The following is a 27039-nucleotide window of genomic DNA, read 5'->3' as shown; positions in this document are numbered from 1 at the left end:
AAGCAAAACTAATTACACCCTCTCCCCCTTTACCACCTCCTACCTAAATATTAAATGTAAAAAAAAACCCAGAGTGTCATAAGTGGAATAGTAAATCTTTTAAATGTCTGGAGATGAATCTCTTTCTGAGTGGTAAAGCTTTTTAGATTTTGGATGGTCTTCTATGGAAAATTTTAGTCATTGGTTTAAATATTTCGTACCACACCCATAACATTCAAGCAAACCATGCCCAGGAAGCTCCTAGGGTGGGGGTGGGGAACACAGAAATTTTGCCCATTTGCTTTTCAGTTTATTAAATTTAATTGGGTTGGGCAGTATGTTAGGAAAGGGGCCTAGTTTAAAATGATAATATGTTTTCTGGGAAAACTGCATGTAGTTAGAATTAGTTAAATCCTTTAATTTTTGCATTTTGTCGTTTGACTTCTGTGTTTGCACAAATGGTTGTTCCAGTTTATTTATTAGGATAAATACCACAGTGAGAAATTCGGTGTCCTAGACTGCTTTCTTCCTTCATCCATAAACAAATTTAAGTGTTCTATTTTGGTTATTGGTCTCAATCAAGATTGTAATCTCAGGTTACCAGGCTTAAAACCCTAAATCGAAATTCTTGGCTCCTGTTTGTGACCTTGGCAAAGTCATTACTCCTATCGATGAAGAGAATCTGGTACCGGTAGCTTTTACAAGTAAATAGCCCAGAAAATCATGGGGGAGGTAATTGCCTAAGATCTTTTGACTGTTCAGTGTTTAGCTGTGCAACACAGTCTTAAAGTAAAATCTTGAGTTTATAACTTTTCAGATTAAGGGTTTTAATAATTTCATATTTAAAGTAACAATTTGGATGTTTTCAGCTTAGCTATGTGGTACTTATAAATAATTACAGAATTTAAGGCCATTTCTCTTGGGAAAATGTCTTTTTGCCCTTCTTCTCTTTCCCTCCCTCCTTCCTTCCTTCCTTCATTCCTCCGTCCTCCTGCTTTCCTTTCCTTTTCCTTCCTTCTTTCTTTTTTTTTTCTTTCTCTTCTGGAATTTGGAGTTTTAAAAGGTACTAGAATTTGAAGAGCCCCTGGCAGCCAGCACTTAACCTGACAGCTCCTGTGAAGGCAAAGCCTCCAGGTAAAGCGTTGTGATTGCCTTTGGAACAGGTTAGCATTTGTAGTTTTTGAAGAGTCTTCTATGAGCTTTTAAATTTGCTGCCTCATTTAAGCAGTGAAGATAATAGACATTTAAAGAGGTCAGGAAAGGGGAGCGTTAAGATTTGAAAGTCTCCTGGCACCAGATTAAGTACCTTCTTTGGAAGTTTGGAGCTAGAAGAAGTCGGGACTGATTGTAAGGAGGCATGATACTGCATGGGATATTATTGTCTTGAGGTGTGTGCAGGTGTTCTTAAAAGTTTTTCTTTTTTGTTGTTCATGAAGAGTGGGTTTTTCCTTTAGTGGCCTGTCTGAAGAGAAATATAGTTCTTTTATTCTTTCAAGGGAAAAGGAGTATGAAGTCCAGTGTGAGACTGATTTTCTCTTCATCCCTTTTAATGAGATGAGTTGTTCATACCATTCCTGGGTCTAAAGCCATGATGAAGCCGACAGTAGCTATGTTTTCAAAAACAGAGGATACTTCTGTTGTGCCAAATAAGGAAGCATGGCAAATAGCCACATGTGCTTTGATAGCCCGAAGAATATTAATAGTAGAGACTCTTCAACGGGACGGGGACTGGAGTGAGGCAAATGAAGTACCTCAGCAAAAAATTTGAGGCCTCACTTCCGCAGTTGGCTCTGCACTTAAATTTTGGGCTGTAGGCACCTCACTTCCACCTTCCCATCCTGGCCCTGCTCTTCAGTAATGGCTGAAGTAGGAGAAAGATGGCAGATTTGGTAATTGATACAGAAATGTTGTTTTCCATCTTTATTTTGGAAAGTGAATAAAATTAAAGTGTTCGCCTGTTTTAACTAACCAAGGGAACCATCTCTTTGAAAAGTGTGTCTGGGGGAGGGGCAGGAGAACCATTGACTTGTCTTGGGAATTTTATTTTCTGGAGTCATTTTCAAATACTTCAGTACAAGTATTTGAAGGTCCTTCAACTTTTGGTTTGTTTCTTTTTAATGTGCCACTTTATTGTATTTTCTCACATTTTGCCTATACAAATCAATACATACACTTAACTGGACAAATAAAAATAGTGGATGAGTTTGAAGATAGACGTTGAGAGAATATTCCATACTCCATATTTTCTGCTCTTTTGAGGGTGATTGCTCAGTACCCTTTAACTTTACTCTGCAGTCTCATCTTGCTGTGGCTTTACCCATATCTATATGCTGATGACTCCTAAATTTGTATCTTTAAGTCATGTTTGTCTTTTGAGCTCCAGAATTCTCTTACTGCCGAATGAACATTTCCAGTTGTCAAACTTGATTTGTTGTTCAGATACGCTATAGTTACACTAATTTTTCAGTCTTACTGGTTTTTGAGAAAGATGTATTAAAATTGTCCACTATGATTGTGCGTGGTCCATTTCTCTTTGAAATTCTGTCAAAATTTTGTTTTTGAACCTGTGTTGTATACATACTTTGTTCAGGATTCTTATATTTTCCTAATGAATCATTCCTTTATCATTTGGATAATGACCTTTTTTTGGTCCTGAATCGTGCTTTTTTGATTAAAAGCCTATTTTCACTAATATTAACATTTGCTAATCCATTTGCTTTTTTTCATCATTTTTTTTTAACCTTTCAGCATTGCTAGGGTTTAGACACGAGTCGTATGAATATGAAATACTTGGATTTTGTTTGTTTGAATTCAGTCTAGAAATAATCTTTTACTTGATAACTGGCCTGTTTATGTTCAGTGGATTACTTCTATATTTAGACTCACTGGTATCATTTTAGGTTTTTTATTTTCCTTTTAATTCCTTTCTTTTCTCTTTTCCTTGGAGACTGAAAAAATGTTTTCTGTATTTCTTTTTGTTTGACTGTTAACATTTCCATTATTTTGATGGTTATTCTAAAATTTTATCATGTATACAGTACTTAAAGTCTAAAATTGTTAATTAACATACTCATCTTTTTTTTTTTTTTTAACAGCGATCTTAGAACACTTTGTGATTTAGCAACTTCTCAATATATTATGCTGTCTAGGATTTGATTTTCACTTTGTTTTATACTCACCCCTAGTTAAGAGAATAATTACTGTTATTATTTTTACAGCTAACATTAATTTAGGCTTATTATCAAATTATCTGCTCATATTATTTCGTGTTTATTATAATTTTTCCTTCTAGGTTAATTTTCCTTCCTGCCAAACTAACTCTGTTAATAGTTCTTAGAGAAGCAGTTTATGGATGGTAAGTTCTTTTTGTTGGTCTGAACATTCACTTGAATGATGGTTAATGGAGGTTAAAGGGTAAAGGCTGGCAGTTATTTTCCATCAGCACTTGAGTGGAGATTTGTGGTGTTCTGCAGATGCGAAGTCTCCTTCCAGTCAGGTTGGTTTTTGTTCCTTTGTTGGGTTATATTTTCCTCTGTGGTTATTTCTAAGATTTCTGCTTTGGCTTTGGTGTTCTGCTCTTGTACTATGGTGTGGTAAATTGTGGATTTATTCGTGGTACTCAGGACTTAGTGTACTCCTTTAATCTGAGGATTCAGGTCTTCAGTTCTGGAAAATTCTTATCTGTGATCTCTTTGAGTAGTGTCTTCTTTCTGTACTCTCATTTATTCTTTTATCGCCTTCTAGAATTCTTCTAGATGCATGTCGGATCCTCTTATGCTATTGTTTCCTGTCTTTTGTATTTTTTACCTTATGTCTCTGTGTACTGTGTTCTAGGTGATTTCTTCTGCTCTATCTTCTAGTGCTCCACTTTTAAACTCTGCCTGATATGCGCTTAAAAATGTTCATTGGGCATTTCCTTTCTAGAAATTTTATTTAATTCTTTTACAAATGTGCTTTAAAGAAACCCATGTCCCGTTCTCTCATTATATTCTTTATATCCTTAGTGACTTTTTAAAAATTAGATCAATTGAGGTGTTATTTATATGCAGTAAAATTCATTCTTTTAAGTGTATAGTTTTATGAATTCTGACAAACATGGATAATCACATAGCCACTACCAAAGTCAAGGTAAAGAATATTTCCATCACCCTCAAAAAATTCCCTTCTGCCCCTTTGTAGTCAGTCCCTTCCAGTAACTTCTCTTTAGCCTCTGGCAAACACTTATCTGTTCTCTGTCCTTAAAAGTTTTGCCTTTTCCAGAATGTTATATAAATGGAATTGTATGGTATGTGGGCTTTTGTATCTGGCTTCTTTCACTTAGAGTAATGCATTTAAGATTCGTTCCTGTTACTGCATGTATCAATAGTTTTTTATGGCTGAATAGTATTTCATTATATAATAAAGTGACCAACCGTTCCAGCTTGTCCTGATCCTCAGACACCCCTTAGTTTTGCTTTCCATTTGGATTTTAGAGTAAGGTCTGTAGATTAGATAGTGCTGTTGTTAATGTCAATTATTTTGGTAATGGACTGTGGTTATACAAGTGAATATTCTAGCTCTTAGCAATTACACCCTGAAATATTTAAGGATGGGGGTATGATGTTAACTGCTTATTCTCAAGCAGTTTACACAAAGTAGGTAGGTAGGTTGGTAGAATGAGTGGAAGGGTAGATAGTAGGTAGATAGATAATGAAAAACAAATAGGTCAGATGATTAGTGAATTTAGTTGAATGGTATCAAGGGAGTTCTTGGTACTGTTAGTGAATGTTTGAGGTTTTTTTGTTTGGTTTTTTTTAAAGGAATATTTGTAAGTTGAGATAAAGGAAATGAGTATTGAGCAATAGATACCGTTAACAAAAGAGAGTATTGATAGTGAATGGTCAATTTAGGGCTGCCTGAAGAAGTAAACTTAGCTGTTGTCTGAATGATAATAAACATGTTAGCCTAGGGGTTAGCAGATGCAAGGATATTCCAGACGGAGAAAAGCCGCGGGAAGATCTTGTGGTGGGAATGAGCTTGACGTGTTCCATGTGTAGAGTAATGGCCAGTTTAGCTACAGTGTAGTACACGAAGGGAAGAGGACAGAGAGGAAGTTAGATAGGAGACAGCTCCTGCAGACTTTTCTAAAGCAGGGTGAAGAATTTGGATTTTATTATATGAGAGTGATGGGTGCCGATTGAAGGGGAAGTAACATGACCTCATTTATATTTTATAAGGATCACTCTTCCTGTGGTATAGAGAAAGAATTGTATGGGGGCATGGCTGAAAGCAACAAAACCAGAAGTAAAAAATGGTAAGTTTGAATTAGACTCATGGTAGTAGAAGATAGATGATTTTGGTATGTTTTGGTGGGAGGTTGAGTTTTCTTTTTTCTTTTTCTTCTTTATTTTATTTTATTTTATTTTATTTTATTTTATTTTATTTTATTTTATTTTATTTTATTTGTCAGAGATAGAGACAGCCAGCGAGAGAGGGAACACAAGCGGGGGGGGGGGGGCGGGTAGGAGAGGAAGAAGCAGGCTTCCAGCGGAGCCTGGATCAGCCCTGATGTGGGGCTCAATCCCAGAACGCCAGGATCACGCCCTGAGCCGAAGACAGACGCTTAACCGCTTAACGACTGAGCCACCCAGGCGCCCCCCGGGAGGTTGAGTTTTCTGAACTTCTGAATTGAATATTGAGTGAAGGAGAAGAGTACTTTCAAATAATTAGCACATCTGCCGTCATTGTTATTCATCCATTTATTTAAATACTTATTAAGTGCTCAGTCTGGGAGAGACAGATAGTGGATGATTAATAAGTGATATATATAATCTACAATACATATGTTTTATAAATGCTTTATATATATATATATATATATATATATATATATATATATATATATATATATATATATATATATATATATATCAATCATATGAGAAATGCTGGGGCACCTGGGTGGCTCAGTTGGTTGGGCATCTGCCTTCTGCTCAGGTCATGATCCAGGGGTCTTGGTTTTGAGCCCCACATCAGGTGCCCTGCTCAGCGGGGAGTCTGCTTCTCCCTCTCTGCCCCTCCCCCTGCTTGTGTGTTCTCTTTAACTCTCAAATAAATAAATAAAATCTTCTTAAAAACTGAGAAATGCTAAGGAGAGAGGAAAGGGCTTAAGAAATCCAGGTTAAGTTGAGGTAAGTATAGAAAGGGTGAGGATGGTCCCACCTAAAAAGTGGTGATTTTGAGCATGTAAACAGATGATGGATAGAAAAGGTTCAGCACTTCATGTGACACCCTGTGCCTCTTACATATTATGATTGAGTACATATTATGATGAAGGTTGGGGATGATAGTTCCTTGTGGGGTACAGTCTTGACTCTCCCTGTAATGGTGCATAGATCTTCTTGATCATAGGCAGGCAATAACAAATGAAAGGCTAAAGAATTTGGAATAAGGTTTAAAGAAGTATAGCTCTCAGTGAGGCATGGAAAGGTAAATGTGAAACATTCATATATAGTAGAGGACTAAGTTAATATTGAAAATCTCTTCTCTACAGGTAATTTGCAAGGTCTTTTCTACTGTACCTAGATAGATTTTGAAGTAGCAAGTGATAAAAGATTTAAAAGCCCTTAAAACCAGCGGAGAACCAAGAGCCAAGGAATTTGAAGACGGGTCCTAAATGAAATGAAGCTATTGCCACTCAGCCCTTACGCTAACCTTTAGCTCAAACAAAGAGTAAAAACCTTGTGTTTTTACCTTGTTCTCATCATCTGGTTAGACAACACCTACGTAGAAGAGTCTTAGCTCAGCCTAGTGAACCAGGAAAGGGTATGCAGTGACGAGGTGCTACCCAGGTCAGCTGTTCCTGTATGAATAAAAGTTACCCTGGCGAAGATGAAGAGAAGAGTGCCCTGTAAAATACGAGGTCAAAGTAGAGGATAATAAGCCTTTCTAAAGGTAGTCAGTGTCTTGGTTATACAGCATAGTCTGTGCTGTGTTCAGGAGCATTGACAACTCAGAGTTTGTTATTATCTTTGTTTTTGTTTTTAGTCAGAGAGTTGTGACTTGATTGGCATTTTGGATGATGGAGGCTTCTGGGCAAAAGGAGAATTTCATAGGGGCAGTTTTAGAGTCAGGGAGACCATTTTGAGATGAATAATCTAGGCAAGAGATAGTGACAGTCGGTATTTTGTCTCTTGTAGGTTGAATAGAGAGGGCTGGAGGGTTTGAACTGGATTGGGAGAAGGGTGTGATACAAAGTAATGATTGGTTTTAAAATACAAATGAAAATGAAAAGACTGAGCTGACCAGTTGTTTGTTTTAATGTGGCCTGTGAAGGGTTTTTCTGCTTTTCAAGGGGCAGTTTAAAAAGGATGAATAAGCTTGGGTGCTGTATGTATTTTATTAGACATTTGGGGGTGGCAAAATAATTTCTGAAATATTTCTAGCAACTTTATTTTCATTTTTTTTATCTGCAGGATGAAAAAGTAAATTCTGGGGTTCTTTTTGATTAAATTAGCAAACCATATGGTGTTTACACAGACTGACTGCTATGCGAGGTGGCTGTGTTATTTTTCTCTTTCAGGATATGCTTTACCTGATGCCAGTGTTCTGAAGCATTTATTTTCTTGTGAACAGTATGTGAAACAATCATTCTGGTCATATTCTTTCTTTATTTTATTTCACTTTATTTCATGTATTTTTAAAATTTTAATTCCAGCGTAGTTAAGGTATAGTGTTATGTTTGTTTCAGGTGTACAGTATAGTGATTCAACAATTCCATATATTACTCGGTGTTCCTCAAGATAAGTGTACTCTTAATACCCTTTACCTATTTCACCACCCTCCCACCTCCTCTCTGTTAACCATCTGTTTTTTCTCTATAGTTAGAGTCTGTGCTTTTGGTTTACCTCTCTCTTTTTTTTCCCCTTTGTTCGTTTGTTTTGTTTCTTAAATTCCACATATGAGTGAAATCATATGGCATTTGTCTTTCACTGACTGGCTTATTTCACTCAGCATTACACTCTGTAGATCCGTCCATGTTGTTGCAAATGGCAAGGTCTCCTTCTTTTTTTATGGCCGAATAATAATCCATCACACACATACATACACACACACATCCCACATCTTCTTTATCTGTTCATCTGTTGATGGACACTTAGCCTGCTATTGTAAATAAAGCTGCAGTAAACGTAGGGGTGCATGTATCCCTTTCATCCCAACATCTCCTTAGTGCTTTCATATTCTCTGGGTAAATACCCAGTAATGTGGTTACTGGATTATAGGGTAGTTCTATTTTTAATTTTTTTGAAGAACTTCTATATTGTCTTCCACAGTGGCTGCACCAGTTTGCATTCCTACCAGCAGTGCATGAGGATTCTTGTTTCTCCACATCCTCACTGACATTTGTTGCTTCCTGTGTTTTTTATTTTAGCCATTCTGAGTTGTGGGAGGTGGTATCTCCTTGTGGTTTTGATTTGCATTTCCCGGATGATGAATGATGTTGAGCATCTTTTCGTGTATCTGTTGGCCATTTGTATGTCATCTTTGGAGAAATGTCTGTTCATGTCTTCTGCCCATTTTTAATTGGATTATTTAGGGGTTTTTATGTTGAGTTATGTAAGTTCTTTATAAATTTTTTTTTAATTTTTATTTATTTATTTGAGAGAGAGAGCATACACAGAGGGAGAGGGTGAAGGAGAAGCCCGATGTGGGACTTGATCCCAGAGCTCCGGGATCATGACCTGAGCTGCTTTAACCAACTGAGCTACCCAGGCTCCCATTTTTGTTTTGTTTTGTTTTTAAGTAACCTCTATACCCAACATGAGGCTTGAACTCACTACCCCAAGATCAAGAGTCGCATGTTCTACCAACTGAACCAGCCAGGTGCCCTGTTCTTACATGTTTTGGATACTAACCTTTTATCGTAAGTGCCATTTATGAACATCTCCTTAGGTTGTATTTTAGTTTTGTTGGTTGTTAGCTTTTGTTTTTGATGTAGTCCCAATATTTTATTTTTGTTGTTGTTCCCTTGCCTCAGAAGACATACCTAGAAAGATGTTGTTATGGCCAGTGTCAGGGAAGTTAGTGCCTGGGCTCTCTTCTGTGATTTTTATGGTTTCGGGTCTCACATTTAGGTCCTTAATCCATTTTGAGTTTACTTTTGTGTATGGTGAAAAAAGCGGTCCAATTTCATTCTTTTGCATTCTGCTATTCAGTTTTCCCAGCACCATTTGTTGAAGAGTCTCTAGTCACGTTCTTTCTGAATGCCTCAATTGATGTCACCATTTGTGTAGTGTTTAACCCTACTTTTCTGTTAGTTTAATATTTAAAAAAACCTAAATCTTCACTACACGTTTATATAGTGCTTTCCAACCTTTTCACATCATAGCACAGAGAGAAATTCTGATTGGCCACCCCAGGCCGAGGAAATCAGTATCTCAGTACACCCAGTCTTTCACACCTCTTCATTGTCTCTGGGCATACAGCTTGGGAAATTCTGCTTTAATAGAAAAGGTATAGAAACCTTTCTGTATTGCATTTAACTGGAATTAGAAGAAGAGTTCTAGGCTATACTGTGTATCAGATACGCTGGGTAGTTGCTATGGTTATAAAAGTGAAAAGCTCTAGGAGCTCCATGGGCTAGCAGAAAGAGACAGGCACAAACAAATGGTGGTACAATATGACAGATGACATCGTGCAGGTGTCTATAAGGAGCTGTGAGAGTGCAGATGTGGGAAAGTTAATTTTCTCAGAGCGCAGTTGAGGAGTCTCTGGGTGGGCTAATGGGGTGAGTTTTGAGTTGGGTCTTAATATAGAAGTTTCCAAAGTGACTGAGTCAGGGAAGTCAGGCAGTTTGTGGAGAGGGAACAGTCTGTTCTATAGGCTCTCTGTTTGATTTCTGTTGGAGAGCTTCTCTTAATATATAAGTAGATATTGGAACTTAGAAGTTTGCTTGATGGCAGACATGGTATTTGCCCTGCCAAAGCACCCATCTACCTTCCATTTATGTTGTTTGGATTCAGTCCACACTGTATTAATAGCCTTACATTTGCATTGCGCTTTTAATTTTCAAAGCTTTTTATCTTCATAATAGCCCCCCAGGGATGGGGAAATAAAAACCAGGTGGTAGTATTTTTATTTCTACAGAGGAGAAAAGTGAGAGATTGTCATCATATCAGCATTTTTTTCCCCAGGCTTGGTCTTTAAGAGATAAGAATATAAAATCTTGAAGAGAAATTTCTATGATGACTGTCAGTTCCCAGATAATTTATTTTTCCTTTGCTTCATTCCAAAGGGTGTTGTCTAACAGGAAGAACCTCTCACAGTTCTCTGGGCGCAGCCATAGTGCTAACTGATGGGGCAGTGACCAGGAGGGAGCCAGCAATGCAGACAGCATGGTTGCTGATCACAGAGCTAACAGCCTGACATCTGCAAGGTGCAGCTGTAGCCTTTTGCTGCAGCATATTTGTATTTCTGCTCCTGCTTGCTGAAGAAGCACAGTGTTTGGAAGAAGAATGCAAGATAAACCTTTCCAAACATAGAGTGTGCTCCATCTCTAGGACTTATATTCTGTATTGGATGGAGTTGTCCATAAGATCCCAGAGTTGGTTCTTTTCCCAGTTCATTTATTGCCATGTTTATTCCATCTTCCCCTATACCAATTTTAGTTTAATGCCAAAATAAGATTGAGCTATCTTAACAGATGAATTGAGTAGGTGCTAATTGCGTCACTAAAATGTTTGCCAAAGGGATCTTATTTTCTAGCTGGTTTTGACCTGTTTCTATCCTTCAGCCGCTCTTGGAAAACACAATAGAAATATCTGGTTATGTTTTAGGGTGTCATTGTTAAAATAGTAGTTTAGTGAGCAGTGATGGCTATTGACCCTTTACGTTTGTGCCTATATGTCATATTTATCCCCTTTTCTTTTGGAAATAGGGATTTTTGGAAATACTGAAGGAGAGAACTTTAATTTTGAGGAACTGTACTGGGAAGAAAAGGATGATCTTGGTGTGGAGCCAACATTTTCAAAATTTTGGTTTCATTTTTCTTTCTTTCTTTTTTTTTTTTTTTAAAGATTTTATTTATTTACCCGACAGACAGAGAGACAGCCAGCGAGAGAGGGAGCACAAGCAGGGGGAGTGGGAGAGGGAGAAGCAGGCCCCCAGCGAGGAGCCCGATGCGGGGCTCGATCCCAGAACGCCAGGACCACGCCCCGAGCCGAAGGCAGACGCCCAACAACTGAGCCACCCAGGCGCCCCTGGTTTAATTTATCTTACTCCTCAAGCCCATTTCATTTGACAGAGTGGGCCTGCTTTGTCAGAAGCCTCTCTGATTGTCAGTTGAGGACATAAATGGGTTCTTACATAATACCTTCTACTTTTCAGTGTTCTAACTTCCCCTGGGCCCACTTCAGCTGTAGGCTCTACATTTACCTTCACATATTTGGGAAGAAGGATAGAAACTGTAGAGAAATAGGAAGTCTCTTTGTGCTAAGATAAGTGTTCATTTCTTTTCTCTTATTAAATCCTTGGTCACAATGTACAAACCTGACTGAGTCCTCGTCTTACAATAATTTACCCTTTCAGCATCATTCAGTGTTGATTTCTTTTGCTTTAGTATAGGCTCTGAAGTCCAAACAGAGCTCTCCCATCTTCTTAACTATGTGATCTTGAACATAATTTAACTTCCCTGAGCCTTATTTTCTGGCTGAGTAAAATGTTAATCATGATGGTACCTTCCACTGTTCCAGTGTGTGTAAATAAAATATTAATAGAGTGCTTATTAGCACCATTCTTTGCACATAATAAATGTTATGTTATTTGCAAATGAATGAACGGAAGCAGGAGTAATATTAGCTATTATTATTATTATTATTATTGTAGTTGCTTCCTGACTTCTGTTATCCTTCTGTGCAAAAAAGTTGCTCTACTTAAATCTTAAGTAAAATGGAAACCTGCTTTATTATCAGTATGGATTAAGAAAAGGTGTACTGTGTTCATGAATATCTGAAGAAAGGCTTTTTTTTTTTTAAAGATTTTATTTATTCATTCGACAGAGATAGAGACAGCCAGCGAGAGAGGGAACACAAGCAGGGGGAGTGGGAGAGGAAGAAGCAGGCTCATAGCGGAGGAGCCTGACGTGGGGCTCGATCCCATGACGCCGGGATCATGCCCTGAGCCGAAGGCAGACGCTTAACCGCTGTGCCACCCAGGCGCCCCTGAAGAAAGGCTTTTTAAAATCAGTTTTCCTTTGTTATCACTTGGTCACTTTTTAATGCTCTAGAATAAATGGCTGCATAATACAAGTAACATTAAAATGTCACAACTTACATAAGCATAATATAAACAGTTGCAGAAACACGGTAAGACCAAAGGTTAATGGCCTCCTGCCAGCGCGCGCGCGCGCACACACACACACACACACACACACACACACACACACTTTTTTCCTTTACAACTTACTAAATTGGTGTTTGTACACCAATTCAGATTTTATAAATTCAAAATTTTCCACATCTTTAAAATTTTGTACTGCTTTCTAAGGCAGTTTAGATTGAATTACATTGAGTGTTAGTTTCTTTGGGAGTATTAGGTGTTGTTTTTGTTTTGTTTTGTTTTGAATTAATTAATTTATTTATTTGACAGAGAGAAAGACAGCCAGCGAGAGAGGTAACACAAGCAGGGGGAGTGGGAGAGGAAGAAGCAGGCTCCCAGCGGAGAAGCCTGATGTGGGTCTCGATCCCGGAACGCTGGGATCACGCCCTGAGCTGAAGGCAGACCGCTTCACGACTAAGCCACCCAGTCGCCCCTGTTGTTGTTTTTTAATAAATCCTTGGAAAATGGTAGAGTTGAAAAGTCAGGGTTATGAATAAATAGATAATTGGTGCCTAAGTTGCATATTGAAATGGGAAAAGAATCCTAACCAAGGGAATTTTATTAAATGAATGTGTGCTTGCACCCATTTGCTACTACTTCCCCTTCAGAAAGGTCTTTCGCACTTTGTGTCTCTTACCAGGTTGTGGAGTTACTGTACTCTGCAGTGTCCCATGAGGCTGGCACAGCATCCCTCTGCTTGCAGTGCCTACAGCTATCATCCAGAGGGACCAAACACATGGCATTGTTGTGTATTTCCAGATGTCTTCTCTGTTTGGATGACTTAGAGCTTAAGAAGGGTGTTTGCTTTAGAATAGGAGAAAAATTGTTACTTTGGCATAAGGCTCACGCTGGCACCATTCCCACATCTGTTATTGATTAGAAGTGAATGCTGGTCAGTCAGGATGCAAGAGCATGGGTCTGATTATCAAGCTTACCCTTCAAGGATGAAAAACAGCAGGAAATTTGAAGGATGGCATAAGCTGGCAGTACAGAAGAGCTGAAGACCGTTTCATAGCTATCGTACAGAGATCTGATGTACAGATAGCCTGAGTGATTTCTACATGCCAACTTATACCATGAGAAACTTACCGAGAGGAGGGTAGCAGAATAGGGGGTGGAATCCTTTCAAGCTGATTTTTAAAAATATATAGAATTCAGATAAAATGCACAGACACTGTGTTCAGTCTTTAGTAAGTTGTTTATAGTTGTCTACTCTTGTATAACCATAATCTTAAATAAAATTTAGAACACTTTACCAGTAAAATCCTACTTACCTCCTGCAACCAGTATCTCATTTCTCCCCCTGCATTTCCATTTCATGTAAATGGAATCATATAGTATGTATTCTCTTGTGTCTGGCTTTTGTGTTTCTGAGTTTTATTTCACGTAATTATGTGAATTAGTGGCTTTTTTCTGTTGTATGGAAGTACATCAGTTCATCCATTCACCTGTTGGTAGACATTTGTGTTGTTTCCAGTTTTTTACTGTTATGAATAAGACTGCTGTAAACATTTTTGTGAGCATAATTTTAATTTCTCTTGGGGTAAAATTACTCAGTCATTGGGTAGACGTATGTTTAACTTTATAGAAAACGGCTAAGCAGTTCTCCAAGAGTCCAAAATAGTTGTACCTTTTATACTCCCATCAGTAAATGTATGAGAATTCCTTATGGTCCCTATCCTACTTAACATTTTTTTTTTTTAAGATTTTTATTTATTTGTCAGAGAGTATAAGCAGGAGGAGTGGTAAGTAGAGGGAGAAGCAGGCTCCCCACTGAGCAAGGAGCCTGATGTGGTATTCAATCCCAGGACCCCAGGATCAGACCTGAGCTGAAGGCAGACACTTAACCAACTGAACCATCCAGGCGTCCATTAACATTTTTTATTTTAGTGTTTCAGTGAGCATGTGATCATAGCTCATTATGATTTTATTGTGCATTTCCTTGATGATTTATGATGTTGACTACCTGTATGTATTGGACATTGCTATATCTTCCTTTCTGAAGATCTGTTAATCTGTTACATCTAAACATTGTTCAAATCTCACTGTCAGAAATTAGGTTATTTTTGTTTATATTGTTGTTTGTCAGAATTCTATATACATTCTAGATAACAGTCCTTTGTTAGATATATGAGCTGTGAGTAATTTTTTTTTTTTTAATCTTTGGTCTATCTGTTCATGTTCTTAATGGTATCTGTTGATAAGCAGAAAGCCTTAATATTCATAAGGTCTCATTGATAAATTTAAGAAAAATTTATGATTTGTGCTGCTTTTGTGACCTGGCTAGGAATTCTTTGCTTACCATAAGGCCATGAAGATACTCTTCTGTTCTTTTTCTAGAAGTTTTCTGGGTGTTAGTCTATAATCCATGTTGAAATAGTTTTTATAGATGGAATGACAGGATTGAGATTAATTTTATTTTCTATTTGGCTATCCAGCTTCAGCAATATTTGTTAATTTTCTTTCCTCATTGAATTGATTTGGCACCTTTACTAAAAATTACTTGCCTTTGACTTTGTTCCTTTTTGAGGTCGTTTTGACTCTTCTGTATCCTTAATGGTATCACATAAATAACTTCTTGGTGTGTTTATCCCTCTTGTCTTTTTTGCTTTTTAATGCAGAGGTAGTCTTGAATTTCTAAAACTTTTACAAAATTGAAAATATACATTTTATGTAATTTCAATGAAAAGTTGTAGAGTAATATTACTGCACAGTGTAATTTCTCTGTTATATTTAAAATAAAGTATATATATGTAAAAGCAAGGAAGAAAGTATTAAAATAGGAGTGCTTTGGGTTATCAGAAGCAAAGCCAGCATTTACCTTGTTTTTATTTGGATTTAAATCAAGGTTGAAGTTTTGGTCCTAATTTCCCATCCAGATTGTTTGTTTTATCCTGATTGATTTTTAACCTGATAGTCTTATTATTAAGAAAATATGTATAGCCCACTAAGAAATACCTAAGAATTGACTTAAATTTTAAAAAATTAAATAAAATCAAGTGTGTACTGTGTTCTGGCCAGCAGAGTTGGCAGTGGAATACAGCAGTGGTTGAGACAGACATGGCTCCAAATCTCAAGGGGCTTTTGACATGAGAGGCAGAGGCTGGCCTCTTCTGAAACAGAAATGAACAGATTATGCGTTTGTGGTCTTGTGATGTAAATGAAATTTTTTTGATCTTCCTATGCAGCAGCTGATAGACATGTCAAAAACAATCACCCAGCGGGGGCGCCTGGGTAACTCAGTCAGTTGTGCATCTCTTAATTTCGGCTCAGGGTCATGAGATCCAGCCCCGCCTCTGGCTCTTTGCTGAGCGTGGAGTCTGCTTGAGATTCTCTCTCTCCCTCTGTCCCTCCCCCTGCTCTCTCTCTCTCTCTCTCTGTCTCCAAATAAATAAATAAATAGAAATAAAAATAAAATCACCGAAGAAAGTGATATATCTTACCATTTCGGTAGGACTCATCTGCAGCGTACAGATTTTTGGTTTTGTTTTTTAATGAAAATATGTCCTGAAGCCTTAGTATACAGCATGAACATTGGGATGAGTGAGTATGGTTTGGTTTTGTTGGTTATGTAGTTTTCTGAGTATCACCTTCTAAAATTTTTTTTGCAAAGATTTGTTTTGTACCTGTGCTCAGTATCGTAACTCAGGTTCTTTTTTTTTTTTTTTTTTTTAATAAGGGTGGGATGTTTTGTTTGAATCCAGAGGAACCCAGAGGTGTTAGCCTATGTTTTAAAACTCACATTTGATAGTGGTACAAACAGCTGTCACACTGAATAATTGTCAAGTCATTATGAGGGTTTCCGTTGCTCACTAATCTGTAGGTATAAATCTGTATTTTTAACCAGATGTGATTGGTAAAAATTAGTTCTTGGGAGAGTTTATGCTGTGTAGGCCATCTGTTCCCTCTGATGAAACAGAATGAAAAGTTAGCCTTAAAATCTGTAAGCAAGTGAACTAAGATGTATGTTAAGAAGGTGGACAAGTCTCAACTATCATATGATTTCTCTCATCTATGGAACATAAGAACTAGGATGATCGGTAGGGGAAGAAAGGGATAAAGAAAGGGGGGGTAATCAGAAGGGGGAATGAAACATGAGAGACTATGAACTATGAGAAACAAACTGAGGGCCTCAGAGGGGAGGGGGGTGGGGGAATGGGATAGGCCGGTGATGGGTAGTAAGGAGGGCACGTATTGCATGGTGCACAGGGTGTTATACACAACTAATGAATCATCGAGCCTTACATCAGAAACCGGGGATATACTGTATGGTGACTAACATAATATAATAAAAAAATTAAAAAAAAAAAAAAAGGTGGACAAGTCTCTAGAGGAGACACCCCTGGATTTGGTTGCAGAAACACTAGTGTATGTGGATATACTCTTTATCTGATGAACAGGAGCTTTGTTTTTAGCTGATTCTCCACAGTGGCCATCAGCCTGTTTCATCATCCTAATACAGTGTGATTTGATCGTTTTTATAAGATGCAGCTAAATCTTGCCTTTTTTGTGTGTCTCCACTTTCAGGCTACTTGAGGTCCCCTCTTTTAATTCTTACCACCTAGCTATACCATGAACTCCTTGAGGGTTGGGATTTTAGCTTCATGTTTGTATTCCATGCACTTAGTATAGTGCTTGGGCCATGTTAGTCTTTCGGTAATGATTGATGAAATGAGTCATCATGGCAATGTCTTGCTTTAAGAATGACAGCACTGCCTTTTATTAAACCCGCTTCTTGGGGCGCCAGGGTGGCTCAGTCGGTTAAGTGTCCAACTCTTGATTTCAGCTTAAGTCTTGATCTCAGGGTCGTGAATTCAAGCCCGGTGTTGGGATCCATGTTGAGATCCATGTAGGGTATGGAGCCTACTTTAAAAAACAAGAACAAAACAGACCAAAAAACCAACTTCTTAGTTTTTCCACATTCCCTTTAAGATTTGCCTATGAATGTGTATGCTAATTACATGTTATTTCAGTGAAAGTTATCTTCTGCTTTTTCCCTGTCAAGGCTTTTTCTATGTTGCTGTATATATATATCTGTCATTATTTCAATGGAGAAGTACACCCAGAATGTGCATTGTTTTAATCATGTAACATTTACAATTAGATTATAAATTTTTTTGTAATTTGTAATTAGATTGTAGATTAATTAGATTGTGTTGCCATCTACCAATCCTTTATACAAGAGCACTGTTGTATTAATTTGAGGAATCTGTTGTTTCAGTTTAGCTATTACTGTGAAGTTGTTCTAGCCACATGGTAATGGGTCTTTTCCCAGGGCCACAGCCCAAGCCCCTTATCCTTTTCTGGTCTCATTTTCTTTGCCTGGACGGACTGTCTATATAAACGGTTTTAAAGATTTTATTTATTTATTTGACAGAGAGAGAGAGAGCCAGCGAGAGAGGGAACACAAGCAGGGGGAGTGGGAGAGGAAAAAGCAGGCTCCCAGCGGAGGAGCCCGATGCGGGGCTCAGTCCCAGAACGCCAGGATCGCGCCCTGAGCAGAAGGCAGACGCTTAACGACTGAGCCCCCGGTTTTGTAGTTTAAAGTTCTTCAACTGAGTGGGGAGATATAATTATTTTTATGAATCAATATTTTGAATATAATGTTTGATTAGGTTTGGGGTGTGTCGTCTTTCTGAGTTCAGTATGTTTATATGAAAGGTCTTAATATAAAGACCTTAATATAAAGACAGTATAAAATATTAAGTAAATTATATTAGGAAATATATTTTAAAATCATCCTGAAAAGGATAAAATTACACACGATTGAGAGTGAATTATTTGTTGAATTAAAATAATAAATTACAGAGGGATATTGGTTAAATATATGTAAGTCCTGAGTTACCTCGTTTGGATTTAGGTGGTGACCATTTCCTCGGTTGTATTTTTTCTGCAGGGAGTGCTGTTGTAGTATGCCTTCATTTTCAGTACTTTCACTACCAGAGGACAACTGTCTCAAAATGCTAGAAGCATTTTCCTGTACCCTGTCTTCTACCAACTGTACCGTGCATTTAATTGTGGACTTGCTCTCTATTTTCCTTCTTGATTGCATACTCTCATCTTTGTCATTAGGTTTAAGTGACATTTTTGGTTTAGATTTTAACCTCAGCCCATTCAGTAAACTCTAGCCAGCTTATACAGCTGGCTTCTTAGTAGGTGCAGTAGAGGTAATAATAATAGTGGATGATAATGGTGGTGGTGGTATGTTTCATGAAATGGTTTGCAGTTTAGAACAGGATTATTAACTTTATTTCCTGATGACAAAACAAGTTGGACAGAGGCTGACTTGTCTATTTTACATAGGTAGTGAACCATTTTAGATGTTCTTATTTGTTTAAGCATGCACTGTATACCAAAAAAAAAAATGATACCTTTTAAACTCACAGTGAGATTTTGACAGGTTAACTGACATGCCTTTGGTCATACAACGGAGTTCCTGGGATTGTATCCTAGGGCAGTTGGTCAAAATTAAGAGCATGTTTTTACCTATCTATTCCTCTCAGGTGGAGTAGGACTGGGGTTCTAGGGCTTCTGACTTTCAAATTTTGGTTTTTCTGTCACGCATCCTATTGCAAATAATCTGTGCCATTGTTACTGACCCTAACAACTTGTCAAAATTTTGATTTCAAAAATGAGGTCACTGTAACTAGATCATAATTCTTCTGTGTGAAGAAAGACTTAAAATGTTAGGAATGCTTGGCAGCCCAGTGGATGTCTTATAATTCTTCTGTAGAAAAGGAAATTTAGTGAGAGAGCAAATGAGAATATTTATAAGCAATATTCCAAAAGGATTCGAGGAAATTGATATTTACCTATTACTCCCACATCTTCAGTTCCATTTTTGTGTTCCTTTCCATACTGTGACCATATGTATCTTTTTAAATAAATAATTGTAATTATACTGTATATATCATTTTTTTTTGTAGGAGGCCTCCCCCCACCAAAATGCACTGTATGCATTTCCCCAAGTGTTGAATTATTTTCATGATTACAATTTTTAATGCCTTTATAGTTCACATTGACATGCAGTTCTACCATTTAATTAACCATTCCTCTGTGGTATAAATTGCTTTTTCCCTTGAGTTATTTTCTAAGGACAAATTCCCAGGAGTGAGGTCACACAGTCAAACTGTATGAAACGTTTTTCTGGCAGAGAAATCGTTTTTTAACCACACTAATTGAATGTCGGTACTTTAACATACATTTATTTCTGTGCCTTTTCTTCCTAGTACATTAGTAATCAGATACTGTAACTAATGGAAAGTAACAAGCATATAGATAAAGCTTTACAGTTTGAATTGGAAGCACATCATTATTTTCTCCCAAAATTCACTATCCCATTTTGTTATGCGAGTGGCAGAGTGATGAAGGACTGGTTTCGGGAATGTGGAGAAATTGATAATTAAAACCTTGGCCATGGTAAATTGAAAGTAAACTTTAGGAGGAAAGTTTAACTGTAGAAGAAAAGCATGATTACTCTTTGTGGTTGGCTATTGAAATAGGAGTTTAATCTTTTTGTCCTTCTTTGCACACCAGTCTCAATTTGATATTTTCCCCACTCCCCTAAAAAGGCAGCTAATTAATGGGTATGATACTTTATGTTGTGAAAGGAGTGCCGCCAGTACATGCTCATGTAATCCTGTCAATGTTGCAATTAATTAATATTCTTTTTCTTCTTATTTTAAAGATGAGTAAACAGAGATTGCTGTTAATGTTGCTTCTTTACCCAAAACAGTGGAACTTACTCATCCTATCCTCTCTGTGGGTTTTAGGCAGAGATGGGATTCAGGAAAGCCATTCAGATTCTGTAACAGATTCTTGCATTGAATATGAGTTAAAAATAGATAAAATTTTAAGATCCTTCACAGTCAGGAGTTTCTAAATAATAAAAAGTACTTTGTGGAGCATGGAAGGCCAAGGGGGCTTATAATAGAGAAGTAAAGACAGAAAAGCAGCTCTGAATCAGGAAAAAGTCCTGTGATCCCACAGAGGTATATATTTTGATTGTTTTTTTTTTCCTTAGGAGATTTATAATTAGGACATAGAAATTCAGGATTGTCCTAGTTTGAAACTGGGAACTGGATTGCTAGCTTTTTAAGAGTTTTATATAGGAGAGTCTCCAAGAATTGTCTTTACCTAAATCTAAACTTTACTACTTAAATGTAATATTCTTTGCCTTTGTTATTTGAAATTAGTTTTAATTATATTGCCTTATTGTATAGAAAATATCCTGGATGTTTCCAAGACCAAAAGTTAAATCATTTTACATGTACTTCATTTTAACCTGTTATGTCTGGGCTGTTTTGGCATTTAAAGCCATTAATCTTAACTCATGATTTCTGTCCCAAGGCGAATAGAGGCAGATGCTCACATCTGGACCATTTGTTGTAAACACTGTTTCATTCACATAGTTTAAATTGCATTAGAAATTTTGATAGTGATGAAGTCAGGAATTTAGAGTGAATCATTGCGTCTTCCCATTGAAATGGGAAGATTGAAACTTCCAACTTAATTAATGTAGACGTATAGACGTAAATATTACTTTTGTTGGTATTTTAGTTTAAAATACGCATTTTTTTGTTTTAACTTTGCTCAATTGTTAATTAAAATGATAAACTTCTAGAAGAAAAAAATATTTTGAAGTATTTTCTGTAATCAGAATAGAAAGTTAGGTGCAAATGGGGTGCCTGCATGGCTCATTTGGTCAAGTGTCCAACACTTGATTGCAGCTCAGGTCTTGATCTCAGGGTCATGAGTTCAAGTCCCATGTTGGGCTCTGTGCTGGATGTGGAGCCTACTTAAAAAGGAAGGAAGGAAGGAAGGAAGGAAGGAAGGAAGGAAGGAAGGAAGGAAGGAAGGAAAGGGAAAAAAAAAGAAAAAGAAAGCTGGTACAAATAAATAAATGTGTATATTTTTTAATAATATTTTTTATTATATTAGTCACCATACAGTACATCCCTAGTTTTTGATGTAAAGTTCCATGATTCGTTACTTGCGTATAACACCCAGTGCACCATGCAATACATGCCCTCCTTAATACCCATCACCAGCCTATCCTGTAAATGTATATATTTTTAAACCAAAAACGTACCATTGCTATTCAGTTTATCATGATACTTCTTTCTTGTTCTTTCATTTTTGGCCTGTTCGAAAAACTTAAACAGCATTATCTTTTCCTTTATTCCTTCATTGGTTATAAAGAACAATACTCTATTTAAGAGTAACACAGCCTAATCAAACAAGATGATCCCATAATGCAGGGATGGTTCAACATTAAGGAGCTGAAAGGAAGGGAAAAAACCAATCATTTTTATAAGTAGATCCCTTCCCCTCATAAAAAAGCTTTTGATTAAACTGAAGACCTATTTTTACTAAAAAATAAATAATTAATTAATAAAAGCAAGTTTTTGGTAGATGGAAAATTCAAGGGTGAAAAAAGCAAAACACATGATTTATTTATTTATTTATTTATTTATTTATTTATTTATTTAAAGCTTTTACTTATTTGACAGAGAGACACAGAGGGAGAGGGAGAAGCAGGCTTCCCGCTGAGCAGGGAGCCCAACACAGGGCTCGCTCAATCCCAGGACCTTGGGATCATGACCTGAGCTGAAGGCAGATGCTTAATGACTGAGCGACCCAGGTGCCCCAAAACATACGATTTAAATTAGAGCTGAAACTTAAAGATGGTGAAGCTCAGTACAGGTTGGTTTGGGGCTGTGGAAATGCACAAATGAGTGAATCTGACCTAGAGATTTTGGGGTTGGAAGTCTAGCCAGGCACAAAGAACACAAGGAGGCTAAGGAGACACCTCCTCTGGTCTTTATCTGTTGTGGAACTAATATCTGATATCGCTTCTCCCAGATTCATTGTAATAAAGCATCTCAGTTACATATACATATGCATCTTATATTCCTCAAAGATCGAGGTCCATAAAATGATCAGTTAATTGAGTTCTCTTTTTAGCTTACATTCTGAGAAGGAGGAATAAACCAAAACTATCCTCCCCTTAATTGTTCAGCCTCAATTGTGTGAGGTCATCATTGTCCAGATTTCCCTTGAAATAGCAAAAAGATGAATTTGTTCCTATGGCTTGTACTATTCTATTTTTTATTTGATTTGATTGTCAGCAGTAACCTGGCAGCTGGACAGTATTGACTACATGTTATAAGCAAGAAACTGAGACTTTGAGGAGGAATTATTCGTACTATTAAAGAGCTAGAAAAGTAGTAGAGCCTCGTTTGAACGATCTGTCTGAAACCAGAGACCATGTTTTTTTCTATCATTGTATCATATTCTTCTGTAAAAGCTGTCCAACTGAAATACAATGCAAGTCACAAATAGGGGTTACATATGTAAAATTTTCTCTATTTAAGAAACAGGTGAAGTTACTTTAATAATATATATGATTATTATATGTCTAAAATATCATTTCAGGGGCACCTGGGTGGCTTAGATGGTTGAGAGTCTGCCATCGGCTCAGGTCATGATCTCTGGGTCCTGGAATCAAGCCCCATGTTGGGCTCCCAGCTCCCTGGGGAGTCTGCTTTTCCCTTTCCCTCTCCCACTGCTTGTGCTCTCTTTGTCTCTTTCTCTCAAATGAATAAATAAAATCTTTTAAAAAATAACAAAATATCATTTCAGGGCACCTGGGTCGCTCATTCGGTTGGGTGTCTGACTTTGGCTGTGGTCATGATCCCAGGGTCCTGGGATTGAGTCCCACATCGGGCTCCCTGCTCAGCGGGAAGTCTGCTTCCTTCCCGCACTTGTGCTTTCTCTCAAATAAATAAAATCTTTTAAAAAATAAAATATTTCAAGATAATAATCCTTATTTAAACTACTGAGATATTTTGTATTCCTTTTTTGAGTACTAAACTTTGTATTATTTTACCTAAAGCATATCTCAGTCTAGATTAGCCACATTTCAGGTGCTCATTAGCAGTCTGTGGCTAATACCACCATATTGAGCAGTATAGCTCTGTATTATGAAATCCTTTGCAAAAATCTATACTTAGAAAATGTGAATTCAATATTAATTTGCGTAACATTACAGAAAGAATCTTTGCATTACATATGGATTTGCCAGAAGCTTTCTCTGAATAATGAGAATTTAGAGAATATTTGTTGGCATGACTCAGGAGCTCATCTACTCATAAACTCAAAAATGTCTATAATCTCATTATCCTGCCCACAGAGAGCTTCCAGAAAGTAGTTAAACCATCAAACCCTCAGCTAGTTTTTGTTATTCTTTTAAAGTCCAGGTTTCCCCAGAAAGAGGGTTTAATAAGTAAACTGTTAGAAGCTATATTGAATCAAACACATAGACCTTTTCTCCCCTTCTTCTTGGCCTCCTAAGGCTATGTGGAGCAGGAGTATGTAGTTTGGTGGGTTTGCACAACCACTTGTCTTCTGATTACTCACGATAAGATAGTTTTCTTCAAATATTTGACAATGAATGTTAAGACCCCGAGAGACAGAACTATTTGTGACCATCGGCCAGAACCACTTCTTAGTTATCCAACAGTGGCATGTGCTGTCTTTGCAGTAAGGCAAACCCCTCAGTGCCCAGAGTTCCTTACAGGAGCTGGGTGTCAGCCATTCAGGGAGGATGTCCAGGAGCTTCCCATTTGGAAGAGAGCTTGATCTTTGGTTTCTGATACTCCTGAGTCTGCAGTTCTGTTTTTGTGGTTATCTGCCCTAAGGCTGAAACTTAACAGGCTTGATGGTTATTCTTCAGAGTGGAGGAACATTTGAACCAGTTCTTCAAATATTAATTTGAATTAATCCAATTAATTAATTAATTAATTAAGGGGATGTAGAACCAAGTTGGAACCGTAGCATTGGCAAGCTTTCTGTAAAGTTTGAAGAATAATTATGTAGAGAAAAGAAAAACATTTGTACATCCAAGTTAACTCAGCATGGTAATGTATTTTAGAAAAAGTTTTTTTAAGTCACAATTAACTTGGTGGTTACCTTACCAATGTTAGAAAGATAGCACTGGGCACATATGCCTTTGCATTGGACAAACATTTTTTACTTAAATATAAGTAAAATAGCAAAAAAAAAAATTGAAATAACAAAAGTTAACAGCCTTTAATATTTAGTATTTTCAGTCTGAAAGAGTAATAGTCGAGTGTGTGTGTGTATATGTATGTGGGGGGGATTTATCTGGGTAAATAGGCGTCTTTGGGATGGAAAAGCCTATTGAGAAAGTTAATAAGAACAAAAGTTTGGTTGTCCGTGATATTCCCCAGCAATTTAAAAGCATAGATACTCAGCTTTTTTATAGTTGATAGGATTAATTGCTTCATGATTTATATAATATTATACTGTCTTTATGTGTGTTGATGCATTAGTAGTACGTGCATTTTTTTAAAAGTGTTAAAGTGGGTTTTTATTGCTGTAGAGTGTCCATCCAGGTGAATGAGTTAACCAGACGTATTTTAAAATTCAGGGTCAAAGAAAACATTTTTTTTTTAAATTAATGATTTTTTATTATATTATGTTAGTCACCATACAGTACATCCCCGGTTTCCGATGTAAAGCTCTATGATTCATTAGTTGCGTATAACACCCAGTGCACCATGCAATACGTGCCCTCCTTACTACCCATCACCGGTCTATCCCATTTCCCCACCCCCCTCCCCTCTGAGGCCCTCAGTTTGTTTCTCATAGTCCATAGTCTCTCATGTTTCATTCCCCCTTCTGATTACCCCCCTTTCTTTATCCCTTTCTTCCCCTACCGATCATCCTAGTTCTTATGTTCCATAGATGAGAGAAATCATATGATAGTTGTTTTTCTCTGCTTGACTTATTTCACTTAGCATTATCTCCTCCAGTGCCGTCCATGTTGCAGCAAATGTTGAGAATTCGTTCTTTCTGATAGCTGAGTAATATTCCGTTGTATATATGGACCACAACTTCTTAATCCAGTCATCTGTTGAAGGGCATCTCGGTTCCTTCCACAATTTAGCTATTGTGGACAACGCTGCTATGAACATTGGGGTGCATATGGCCCTTCTCTTCACTACGTCTGTATCCTTGGGGTAAACACCCAGTAGTGCAATGGCTGGATCATAGGGTAGCTCAATTTTTAACTTTTTAAGGGATCTCCACACTGTTTTCCAGAGTGGCTGTACCAACTTGCATTCCCACCAACAATGTAGGAGGGATCCCCTTTCTCCACATCCTCTCCAACAATTGTTTCTTGCCTTGTCTATTTTTGCCATTCTAACTGGCATAAGGTGGTATCTCAGTGTGGTTTTGATTTGAATTTCCCTGATGGCTAATGATTTTGAACATTTTTTCATGTGTCTGTTAGCCATTTGTAGGTCTTCATCGGAAAAGTGTCTGTTCATATCTTCTGCCCATTTTTTGATTTGTTTATTTGTTTCTCGTGTATTGAGTTTGAGAAGTTCAAAGAAAACATATTTTTAACATTGTGGCAAAATACACATAACAATTTCAACCATTTTTAAGTGTTCAATTCAGTAACATTAAATACATTTACAGTGTAGTAATACATGTATTTTTGAGGGGTGGTTTTTTAAGTGGTATTGATGGAATCATATAATTTTATCTTCATACTTTGCCTATTGTCAAGTAAAATTGTATGAAGTTTAGAGGTTAATGGGACAGTCTGTGGCCTAGAATTAGAGTAAGCATAACTTGCTTATGCTTATGCTATTAATATTAACATCATGCTTCAACAGAACTGCATAGCATAATTACCTTTTATGTCTTTTTTTTAACTTTGTTCATCAACTAACAGTTGTTATCAAACTACTGTTCTTGAGCTTGTAATGTCCTGGGCATGGTGACAGGTGATAAAAGTAGGACCAACAAACTGGAACAGCAGTGTTGGGGAAGATATAAATGTATCTAGAGAAAGGAGTAGGAAGGAGTTCTGGGAAGTGGAGATGGTACGACCAGAGAATGACCATGTCTTATAGGAGACCCACCTAATTTGGATTTAGAACTGTTGATGAGAACGATTGTGGGCTGTACTGGAGTTTAGCAACTGAGAACTATGAAGGCCATTCTAAGGAACAAAAGATAGAGGGATTCTTGATGAAATGGCTGCTGGTAGGATAGTGCATAATAGTTTGAATCGCAGAGAGAGAGTCCAGTTAGAGAGATGAGGGACTAAGATAAGAGAGAGCACAAAGGCAGTGGCTCAGAAAAGAAAAGGGGTTGAGAATGAGTCTGAGGAGGTAGAAATGACTAGTCTGTACTGACTCTTAGAAAATGGGGAGGTGTGAGAGGTGCCTGGGTGGCTCAGTTGGCTAAGTGTCCAACTCTTGATTTCAGCTCAGGTCCTGATCTCAGGGTTGTGAGAGCCTCCTGTTGGGGTCAGTGCTGGACATGGAGCCTGCTTAAGATTCTCTCTCTCCTTCTGTGCCCCCACTCTTTAAAAAAAAAGAAAAGAAAATGGGGGTGAGAGAAAAGATGGTTCAAGTCCATCCAGACTTTGGGGATGTACCACTTTTGGTCATTGTGATTCAGTGTTGCCTACTCTAGGTTCTGAGGGTATTGTAAAGGAACAGGCAAGGCCTTTATTTCCTCAAAGCTGGGCATCAGTCAGGCAAACAAGTACTTGCTTGACTGGTACAATGATAATAAATGCAATAAAGAGAATAAACAAGAACATGGGATGATCTGGTAGGGGGAATGGAGAACAACTTCAGTTAGGGAAGCTGCCCCTAA

At 37.4% G+C, this 27039-nt stretch overlaps 1 protein-coding gene across 5 annotated transcripts in view; it reads left to right on the top strand.

Annotated features, from left to right (window-relative positions):
- CBFA2T2 (CBFA2/RUNX1 partner transcriptional co-repressor 2) overlaps positions 1-27039 on the top strand; it is a 150232-nt gene that overhangs the window by 60181 nt on the left and 63012 nt on the right. Inside the window, exons 1-2 of one of the 5 annotated variants that reach the window (XM_087853654.1) lie at positions 3069-3475; positions 5196-5272. The exons of 2 other annotated variants lie outside the window; for them this stretch is intronic. In XM_087853654.1, coding sequence (XP_087709780.1) covers positions 5230-5272 — 43 coding nt within the window. In that variant the 5' untranslated portion in view covers positions 3069-3475; positions 5196-5229. 2 more of the 5 variants (XM_045806751.2, XM_045806735.2) reach the window with 2 other exon arrangements.

This window comes from Ursus americanus, chromosome 22 (assembly GCF_024610735.1).
Source record: "Ursus americanus isolate L20-20 chromosome 22, mUrsAme1.1.p, whole genome shotgun sequence".
Taxonomy (NCBI): Eukaryota; Metazoa; Chordata; class Mammalia; order Carnivora; family Ursidae; genus Ursus; species Ursus americanus.
The sequence above is the reverse complement of the archived record's forward strand: the minus strand, read 5'-3'. Positions and strand labels throughout refer to the sequence as shown.